This window comes from Helianthus annuus, chromosome 3 (genome assembly GCF_002127325.2).
Source record: "Helianthus annuus cultivar XRQ/B chromosome 3, HanXRQr2.0-SUNRISE, whole genome shotgun sequence".
Classification (NCBI taxonomy): domain Eukaryota; kingdom Viridiplantae; phylum Streptophyta; class Magnoliopsida; order Asterales; family Asteraceae; genus Helianthus; species Helianthus annuus.
The window spans coordinates 168,078,354-168,090,168 of NC_035435.2; the positions used below are offsets into that span (position 1 = coordinate 168,078,354).

At 35.1% G+C, this 11,815-nt stretch overlaps 1 protein-coding gene across 1 annotated transcript; it reads right to left on the reverse strand.

The window, feature by feature from the left end:
* Positions 1-2,895: 2,895 nt before the first annotated feature.
* Positions 2,896-3,604, reverse strand: LOC110932543 (scarecrow-like protein 6). Its single transcript, XM_022175869.1, has 2 exons — positions 3,475-3,604; positions 2,896-3,416 (listed from the first exon to the last, which is right to left on the reverse strand). Exons 1-2 carry the CDS (start codon positions 3,602-3,604, stop codon positions 2,896-2,898), a joined length of 651 nt encoding a protein of 216 aa, XP_022031561.1.
* Between the last annotated feature and the right edge of the window lie 8,211 nt (positions 3,605-11,815).

The window sequence follows — 11,815 nt, forward strand, 5'->3', positions numbered from 1 at the left end:
TTCAAATTACTATACTATATATGAACAATTTGTTAAGAACTTATAAACCTGGGTAAAAACCTGTTCTTACCATGCCCATGTAACATGTCCCAAACTAATGACTCATGTTAGTTAATTTAATAAGAATAGATGTGGTTATTTAGGTAGACAACTTTAATTAGAGATACATACTGAGTTATAGTTATAAATAATAGGGGACCGCTAAAATGAAAACCACCTCCAGTTGTAAGAACTGAGAGAACCACTTTCTAGCCTTTAGATCAAGAAGATAGATGGATGAGATTGAAAGTAACAAAAAATAATATTAAATAGATTTTGTCTTATTATGTCTTTAATATTTTAATTTAAAAGGGTAGTATAGTAAAATTACTCTATTTTGTCTTTATTATTTTTTTATTACTTTTTAGTTTTATTATATTACTTTTTATTTTTCAAGAATTTTTTTTTTATTAAAAGCATTTTTTAAATTCAGTTTTTTTTAACAAAGCGAATTTTTTTGCGCGCCGGTTTTTGGCGTCCCGTTTTACCGTGACGTTTTTTACGTCCCGTTTTTTTTTCGCGGCGTTTTTATGCGCCGCGTTCACGCCTCTTGTTTTTTACGCCGTTTTTTCAAGCGTCGTTTTTTACATGTTTTTTTAACGCGCCGTTTTTTAAACGTTTTTTACACGCCGTTTTTTACATGTTTTTTACACGTCGTTTTAACACACCATTTTTTACACGTTTTTTGCGCGCCGTTTTTATGCTCCATCTCCGCCCAATTTTTTTACGCCCCGTTTTGCCCAATTTTTTTACGCCCCGTTTAGCCCCGTTTTTTTCGCGCCATTTTTTACGTTCCGTATTTTACGGCCCGTTTTTTTTTTTCCAAAAAAAAATTTACGGTTTACGGGATAAAATTTTTTAGCTCAATTTTTTACGGTTTAAGTTTTACGTTTTTACGTTTTACTTTTTTTTACGTTTTACGTTTTTTCGTTTTTACGTTTTACGTTTTACGTTGTACGTTTTACGTTAAAAATTTATACGTTTTACGTAAAACTTTTTACGTTTTACGTAAAACTTTTTACGTTTTACGTTAAAACTTTTTAGTTTTTACGTTTTACGTAAAAATTTTTACTTTTTACGTTTAACGTTTTACGTTAAAACTTTTTACGATTTACATTTTACGTTTGACGTTTACGTTTTACGTAAAACTTTATACACTTCACGTTTTTTCATTTTACGTTAAAAAGTTTACGGTTTACGTTAAAAAGTTACGGTTTACGTTAAAATGTTCACGGTTAATTTTTTTTTTACAAAAACTTTTTTACGCAAAAACGAACGCACCCAGAAATCGCAAACTCGGGAGGTGTCTCAGATATATGGTTATCATCATCGACTAGGGGGGGGGGACCAACAACATCAAAACAAAGTGTATCTTGAAAAAAGGGGGTTTGGCTCAGATTATCCGATAATCAAAAAGGCTACAAAAGTGGGGTTGCAGGTTCAAAAAACCTACCCTCCGCCGTCCTCGCCGCGCCATTGTCATTTAAATTTACGTTTTTTTTTTCATCATCGCCGCCCAAATCGACCATATCAAAACCCACAGATTCAAAGATTCAAAATCACCAGCAAACCCAGCCAAAAATCACTGTTCGAATCTACCAAAAATCATTGTTCAAACATTCAACACATTCACAAATCACCAACAAAACCCAGCAAAAACTGTTGTGATTCGAAATCACTATCCAAACATTCAACACATTCGAAATCACTGTTCAAACATTCAACACATTCACAAATCACCAACATTCACCACATTCACAAATCACCAGCAAAACCCATCAAAACCCCTAACATATCAAAAAACCATCAAATTCAAAAAACCATCAGAATCAAATACCCACATATTCAAGGAACCCACATAGTTTACTGATAAAAAATCACCAGAAAATCAAGACAACATGCCAAAATTCACCAGAAAATCAAAGAACATACTTCACTAATCAAAAATCACCATATCAAACCCACAGAGTTCATCAGATTCTGATAAAAATCAACAAATCAAAGAACTTATTCCCTCTTCTCTTCCTGCACGTCTGGTCGCTCGCCAGATTCAGGCGCCGGAATACCGGCAAACACCCCAAAAAATCCTCATCTTCATGTACAGCACACTCCCACTCCCTCTCGACCCCCCTTCAAGCAAACTCGCCGGATTCCAGCGGCGATTGTCGGCGATGTTCCTACCAGAGGACACACCCAAACACCCTCCGACCTGGAGTTTTCATCACCGGCTCCATTGTCGATGATTGTCGGCTGTTTTGACCGGAAATCTAGCGGGTCCACTGCTGGAGGTTTCATAACCGGCTCCACTGTCGGAAGTTTCATCGCCGGCAGCTGCCGGTTTGCCAGCACCTCCATAGGGTTCGCCAATCTTCAAACGAGAGGGAGAAAGGGAAACCAGATCTAAAATGGTAGATGAGAGAGGAGAGAGTAAATGAGAGATGAGAGAGAATAGAGTAAATTGGAGATGTCAGGGACATTAAATAAAGAGAGAGAGGGAAGATTAGACATTTGGGGTAAATGACTAAAATACCTCTTTTTCTGATTGGTTGAGAGTGGTTCTTACGGTTCTTACAACTGGAGATGGTTTTCATTTTAGCGGCTCTCTAAATAATTAATACATAAATGTTTGAGTTAAATGCTTGGTTGGTCCCTGTGGTTTGCAAAAATTTCACTCTTGGTCCTAGTGGTTTACTAATTACACGCGTGGTCCCAAAACTTGTCAAAAATGAACTCGGTTGGTCCCTAGCCCTAACATCAGTTAAATTTATCAGTTAATTATGTGTGAAATGACTATATTACCCTTGAACAATTAAAAGAAATAAAAAAATATATAAAGCCCACTAATCATCATCATCTTCAACCTCTGTCAACTATATGCACCTGGTCAAACCCATCCAAGACTTCAAGCAATGCTTGATTACAAGTGAAATTGGTGAATTGAACTAACGGTGAAACCTCGGAGAATGATTTATAAGCACCAATTTTGAAAATCAAACTAAATGGTGAAGCAATAGAATTCATATTGTTGACAACTGAATGAATTAGTAATTGAAGAGCTTCCTTGAAATAAAAAGCAGCCCGGTCGAAAGGCTTACCGACCGGAGAAAGCTGATGATTGAGTCGCACCAATATCAATTGCGCGAGTACTGGATTGTTCCCGGATTGAACCATTTCAGTTGCCTTGAAAAGCTGGTCAATGATCCTTTGATGATGATGATGGTCTAACTCATCAATGGCTGACGTTTTCTTGATTGATGATGGCAATTGAAGAAGGTTTGGGGGTGAATCAAGAAAAGGGGTTTTGTGCATTTGGAAGCTGGACTGTGTGCTTCCTGAGTTGTACCTTTTTGGGTGTGGTGGATTTAGGGTTTGATGTTCTAATGGCACAAAAAAGCTTGGATTTTGATGAGGTTGAGATTGATTTTGGTTGATTACCAATTGGGGTTTCACATCCACTAGATGAGGTTGAGATTGATTTTGTTGACATTTTGCCGCCGTCTTTAGCCGTAGCACCACCATGAAGCATTTTATTCAAACCCATTGAAGGGTCTTCAACATCCCCCATAATCCACCAGAGAATAGACTGTTCTTGACCGGTTTCCGACAACACACAGGGGACATTATCGTCATTAATTAAAGATATATATGGTTATGGTGGAGGTAGTTGCAGGTTGTGGTGGGTTGTGATGGTGGAGGAGGTGGTGGTGTTTGAGTTTTTTGAGGGACATAGGTTGAAGATGATGAGGTTGAAGATGATGATGATTAGTGGGCTTTATATATTTTTTTTATTCTTTTAATTGTTTAAGGGTACTATAGTCATTTCACACATAATTAACTGAGAAATTTAACTGATGTTAGGGCTGGGGACCAATCGAGTTCATTTTTGACAAGTTTTGGGATCACGCGTGTAATTAGTAAACCACTAGGACCAAGAGTGAAATTTTTGCAAACCACAGGGACCAACCAAGCATTTAACTCTAAATGTTTTGTTAACAAGAATTGATATTTGATGTGACTACAATTAAATCGAGAAGGGAGCTTGGGGTTTGCATCCCAGTCATCGAGCTTTAAGCCAAGAGAAGACAAACATGTAATACATGTCTCTTTCTATAATTAGTGTGTGATTTGAAAGGCATAAAGTGATATCTATCAAGTGAACTTTTTTAGAAAAAGCATTTTCATTGTAAATATTTTAATATATCATTATCGTTATTGATTAGTTTTTAAATACAGTGTATTAAAAGTTGGGATGTAAACAAGTTTGAGCGCAATCTCAACCTGTTGCGAATTTATATCTAAAGTTTAAACTCGGCTTTGTTAGTTTTGCAAAGTCGAGTTTAGCTTGAGCTTGATTCATCTATTAATTTTATATTAACATGTGTTTATTTTTATAGCATAATATAAAATTATTTAATTATTTTTATTGTAATTATATATATATATATATATATATATATATATATATATATATATATATATATATATATATATATATATATATATATAGGGTAAGGTTCATGCGAGAACCACCTTTATTGCGAGAACCGCGAGAACCAATGTGAACACAACCTAAAATAGCTAAAAAACCCCTAAAAAACCCCTAAAAAACCTAACCCCCACCCCCCCACCCCCCAAAAACCTAAACCCCCCCCCACCCCCCCCCCCCCCCCAAGCTAAATGCTAAAAGCTAAAACCCTCAAAAAAACCTAAAAAAACCTAACCCCCCCCCCCCACCCCCCCCCCCAAGCTAAAATGCTAAAAACTAAACCCCAAAAAAACCTAAAAAATCTAAAAAAATCAAAAAAAAAAAAAATCAAAAAAAATCTAAATTTTTTTTTTATTTTTTTACTATTTTTTTATGTTCAAATCGCTACTTTTAGTAGCAAAAAAAAAAATTTTTTTTTGGATACTAAAAGTAGCGATTTTAATATAAAAAATAGTAAAAAAATAAAAAAAAAATTTTTGGGTGTTTTTTAGATTTTTTTAGGTATTACTGTTTGTGTTCACACTGGTTCTCGCGGTTCTCGCAATAAAGGGTGGTTCCTAACGGATCTTTGTCCTATATATATATATATATATATATATGTATATATATATATTAGGGCTGTAAATGAACCGAACGTTCAGCGAACAGTTCGTGAACCGTTCGGCGGGAAGTTCGTTTATGTTCGTTCGTTTAATAAACGAACGAACATGAACAAGAAATTTCGTTCGATTAGTTAAATGAACGAACATGAACAGAGGTCTCGTTCGTTCGATTGTGTTCGTGAACGTTCGGTAAGGTGTTCGTGAACGTGTTCGTGAACATTCGTTGATTTGCGTTCGTTTATGTTCGTATGTTTGTGTTTTAATCGAAGATCTTTGTACTTTCTTATATTTTATTTGTATTTTTTATATTATTAAACTTTTATTTATTTTATTTACCTAACAATTAAAATAGGAAACCCACTTTCACCCTTTTTATGCATCATTTCCCTTTCATTTCTCATTATTTACATCCACGAACACGATCGACCTCCGTTCCACAATAAGGGATTCAAATTCGAGTGCTACTCTCTCGGCCATCTATCTTTATCCTTCGTTGAGTTCGCCAAATTTGTTTGTGTCCGTTTGTGTGCATGAACCGTTCGCGAACACGCTCATTTCCTTAATGAACGAACACGAACATAAAATCTCGTTCGGTAAGTGTTCATGAACTGTTCGTGAACACATTTATTTCCTTAACGAACGAACACGAACAAGGCCTTGTTCGTGTTCGTTCGGTTCGTTTACAACCCTAATATATATAGGGGAAGGATGTATAGAAAACCCACTTTAATTTAGAAAACCCGGGAAACTCAAAGCTCCCGATGTTTTTTTTTCTTGAAAAAATTTACACATGTTATATACATGTTTTAAGGGTTTTGGGCAAAAAAAATCAAAAAAGCGCCGAGTAGATATTTAAAAAAAAAAATAAAAAAGTTTTGGTGTAACAAATGTTACATTCATCTGACATATTTGTAACATGTGTTACACCAAAACTTGTTTATTTTTTTAAAAAATATCTACTCGGCGCTTTTTTGATTTTTTTTGCCCAAAACCTTTAAAAACATGTATATAACATGTGTAAATTTTTTCAAGAAAAAAAACATCGGGAGCTTTGAGTTTCCCGGGTTTTCTAAATTAAAGTGAGTTTTCTATAGATACTTACATTATATATATATATATATATATATATATATATATATATATATATATATATATATATATATATATATATATATATATATATATATATATATAGGTAAAGTGTAAAATACAATATCCCTTAATGTACATTACGTACAATATAGTGAAATCGCATGTTATAAAATAGCATGGATGAAATCGCATGTGATAATTTTGATGAAATCGCATGTTGTTTTTTTTGTAACAATTTCGCATGTGGTAATTTTGATGAAATTGCATGTTAAAAAACCAACATGCGAAATTGTTACAAAAAACCAACAGTCGATTTCAATGTGCGATGAAGATCTGACGGCTGAGATGACCGCGTACGTAATGTACGATAAGGGCATTTGTACGTTAACCTAACCATATATATATATATATATATATATATATATATATATATATTAATAATATTATTGTTTAGGATAGTAAGTCTAATCTAGCTCGTTTTATAAAATTTGGGCTCGAGCTTATTTATTAGATAAGCTTCGAATTAGATTTGATCTTAGTTTGAATTGAACTTTTAACGAGTCGATCTCAAGATGTTGAATTACAAGTACATTTAAAAGTGAGGTGAGACCTTTTTTATATTTGTTTGTATTGTTTTTCATATCAAAACGTGGTGATAACTTTTTCCTATTATAAATAACAAAAGCTATTAAACAAACAATTGTAAATTGTGACTACAATTGTGAGGTATTTTTAAATAAATCACAATAAATTATGGGGTAAATTACATTTTTCGTAATTTATGTTTGTATCAGATTGCAGTGGATAGCCTTTAACTTTAATAATTACACTCACAATCCTTTATTTGGAAAACTCATTACACCATACGTCCTTTAGCACTAACCAGATTAAAAATTTCAGTTAAGTATGGCATGTGTCTTGCACATGAGGGTAGGTTGGTAATTTTACTAGTACAAAAGGACGAAAAATGTAATTTACCCTTAAACAAATATACAACCACCACCACTAAATCCACCACCACCAAATCCCACCCCCACCACCACTGTGACAGTCACAACCACCACCGCCACCAAATACCACAAATCCAACCACCACCACCAAATCCCCCAAATCCACCACCACCGTCACCAAATCCTACCCACACCACCACTGTTAAGTTGCAGTGAAACATATCTGAAAATTCTAGTTGGAAAAAGATAAACATCCATGATCCATCTTCATTACAAAAAGAACAAAAAAAAAAAACAGAGTAATGTAAATATAGAGGTTGCAGACCTCCTCAACTTCAGAAGATTCATTGAACTTTCATTTTCGCTCTTTCTGTTGATTCATCAAGTATTCAAAATCAACAGATCAAAAAACCAGTGTTGATTTCAGAATATCATTACAATTTCACAGATTTGTAAACAAGCTTTCTTTCTCAAGTCAAATCAACCATAGATCTGGGTTCACCTCCACTTACAACCCATGGATGTCCTGCCAAAAACATTTACAAATCAATATTAATAACCTATACAGTATACGCATCTGAATAACATCTATACAAATGAACTTCGGAGAGTCACCATAAAACGGAGGAACTTCGGCTAAATCTCAATATTAATAACCTATACAGTATGCACATCTGAATAATACCCATGGTTTAATCGCCTCAAAAGTCTTTGCCGGAGAGTCACCGCAAAACAAAGGAACTCCAGCCAAATCTAAATCAAATCACAAAATATATTCAACAATTGAAACAAAAACATACCGAATTAACTTAATCATATTCTAAACCCTAACAATCATCAAACAATCTTACCTTTTTTGTTGGAAATTCAAAATAACCTGCGGATAGAAGCTGATTGACCAAGAACAAAACGCAATCCAACCGAATACACTTGAAATAACCTCCATCTCTGTTGAATTCCATGATGATCCCATTTGATTGAATGATTGAAACACACACACACACACACAGAGTGTGTTTATTCAGGGGTAAAACTTAAAAAAGTGTCCACTGAAGAGTAACCGTACGACTAAAGAGAGAGAGGCGGTGGTGGCGACCGGAGCGGCGAGTTGTTCGACGGCGACTTGTTGGAGCTTGAATTGAGGTTTTCTAGGTTGATGATAAGGGTTTGGGTTGTGTATGATCTGTGAAAAACTGAAAATGAAAGAAATAAGAGGAAATAAAAAGATATATAGTAAAATTACAAACATACCCTCATGTGCCTTGCACATTGTGACAACCCTCACTAAACCAGGTATCCGTACGACTTAATTAACTATTAATTGTTGCTTAATTACTGTGCTTGACTGAGATTACTGATAAACTGCTACTTGACTGTGGATACTTGTACATATCTGCATCATACCTTGATTTCCGTCACTACATTATTTATTTACTGAACTCTAGTGACAAACATGATGCACAAAAGCACAGTAGCATTTGAACGGATAACCTATTGAACATGCTGATAAAGCCAGCATCAGGCAGACACTGCCTCTAAAGGCCTGTATGAGCCAGAAATATATTACTACACCCAGAGTGTGTGTGGGGATACAAGGGTTGTAGAACTGCGTCTCTAGGAATAAGATATAATGATCGGATGTACCTAAAACGTACTCTAAGCACGAAACACAGCACTTTTATTTACATACTAGCTTCTAGCTAACTAATAAAGTGCCAAAACATGAGGAAATATTCCTGACACTTTGCAGAATAAGATGTGTCACTAAAAATATTATTTACAACGCTTAAAATATTACTTAAGCACTTTAACGGATTACAATCCAACCGAACAACCGGACTATACCCGGAACATAAAAATATGGCCAGTAATATTATTAGTCTTTTTCTGAGCCAGTTAGGGTCCCTGATTACCCTAACACCCGCGTTAAAGCACGACACTTAACTAACCGAGTTAACCCCTATCTAACTTGGTTTAATGTAACTAATCCCTAACCATATGGTCAAAATCGAACTAGATACCCCCCCCCATTAGGATCGGCCAACTAAGGGAGACAACAAGGGTACAAAAGTTGGATTATTTTATTTATTTGCCTAATATCTAGAGGACATATGATCTATTGGGTAATAAACTCAAGCTTTGTCTATAAATACCTTACTTTAACTCAAGAGTTCATTCACCACTTAAACACTTCACAACTCTCTCCCTCCCCTCTCCAAAACTCACGGCCAAGCATCCCTCTTCCACCCATCCATTTTCCGGCTTTGATCCATCCTTTCCTACATCATACAAGTGTTAGGGATCTCGTATTAGGAGTCTTGGAGCAAACGGAAGCGGAAGGACCTCGTTATCTTGCCTTTATCCACCTATTTTTCGCCTAGAATCTTCCCTAGCCCCGAGCTAGAGGTATAATGCTTAAATCTCATTTTCGAACATATCTAAGGTGGTTAATAAGAATTATAACGGTTAAAAGTCGGAAACATGCATTTTGAATCTTTAAAGTCTACTAAAAATGCAAGTATTGTTGGTTAAAAGATCACAAGTTGTGTAAAAGTTGTAGTGTTTAAATATGGTGACTATTGAGGCCCGATCTACGTTGTGGTGGCTCGGATCATCGTTTAACCCGACTTTGTTAAGATCATAGATCTTGACATAAGCTTGTTTCTATCGGTATAAGGGTTAAAAGGTGAAACTCCACCACACGAAAGACATGAACTTGTGTAAAAGTAATTTTACTAGTAAAATGGTGTTTAAAACTAGTGAATCTACGTATCTGCAAGTGGTATTTTCGTAGAACCAGGTGTCGAGGAAATCATGTTTTATGAAAGTTGGATGACATGCTAACGAATATGATTTTGCAAACCACAAGTGTATAAACACTTGTGAAATAAGAAGTTTCGACAAAATAACAATCTTTGGGAAAGATGACGGGAAGTTGTAAAGGATGATTTGTTCTAAAAACGAGGTTTTTACAAGACTAAAACTATTTTATACAAAGATCCACCAAATATAAAGGGATCTACACTATAGTTTTCGGAAAAACTACAAGTTCATGTGATAATGCGAGTTACATACTAGTCGGCAAGTTTGATGTGTTGAAACTAGTTTGATGTGTCGGAAAAATTGTTTGATTGAATCAAGAAGTTGTTGAAATGATTTTGTAAAAGAAAATGATACGCTTGAAAGCGTGGCCACCTCCAGTTACAGGGGAAACTCTGGCGAAATTTTTCTAAAATCTAATACTTAGAATTATTTACAAGTGTTAGACTACTTTTGACATATTTTCAAATATATTTCGCCATGACTATATTTACTAAACCATCGGAGGTGGGATTTTCACAAAACTAAACGTGATAAATATTTATTCGATAAATATATTGTTCATCACACTGTTTATGATTATTTTGTGAAAATACATAAATATTATTTTTAGAGTAAAAATAATATTTCGAACGACAACGAACCCAAAATAATACAAACGCTTATACGACAAACATATAAGTTACAACGGTAATTACTATTACCACTTAATCGTTAAAATTTAACTTACGCTTTATACGGAAATATTCATAAACGCGTATTTTGTTAACATATTATTTTGGAAGTGTTATGTGAAAAGAAAATATAATGTTTTTGAGAAAAATATTTATATTTTGGAATGAGAAGTAAAAATATATTAAGTGGGACTTAATGAGATGATACAAATACACATGTATTAAATCCCCCATCCTTGGGAAGGAAATTGAATTACCAAGTATATACAAGGAACGGTTGTCTAACTGTTTCCCCGAAAATGTAATCTATAAAGCCAAAGCACGGCCATCCGTCTAATAGAATTAGCACATGTAGGTCGTTGCACAGCTATTGGACATTTGGAGTACTTGGTATAGCGACGCACTGACAGTGAGTTCATGTCCCCCTTTTCTCTTAACTCTTTTCAGTTTTATAAACTGCGGGGGTGAAATACATGTTACTATGATTATGAGTACTTGATACATGGTATGGTTAGCGTAAGGAGGGTTATTACTTAGATCATGTGAGTGGGTAGGCGGGAACTGGAGGCCATTAATCCTCATTGTAGGACCGAGGGACGTAAGCGGTAGATCTATCTGGGTGTAGCGAGCCCAACTCCAGGTCCAGCATAACGGACCTCGGGGTGACTTTGTGCCCGACGCGAAATCCGCTAGGTTTGAGTCTTCCTACTTGCACTTCACACGTATCAGTGGACTTGCAAACCATTGGTGATCTCTTTTTCCTTATTTGCTACATACCAGGATTTTGATAAATACAAAGGTTTATTTACTCACTTTCGCATGAACTCGCTCAACATTATTGTTGATTTTTCAACTTACATGTATTTCAGGGAATTAAAGATCTGGCGCGGTATGGCATGTTTTCCGCTGCATAAGTCACCAGGGTCATCCAGGGTTCGGGGAATGTGACTCTTTCCTGGACAAGTCACAGTCCTTGAATCATGTTTATGTTGTGTTTGGGTTTGTAATGTTTAGACAAGTTTATGGTTGTTGGGTGTTAACCCGTTAAGACAATGTTTTGGTATTTTTATTTTAATGGATGATCTTGCATATTTTTAATTCATATAGCTTGTTATGATTAAGCTATGGTATTAAGAAGTCACACCAAATTAA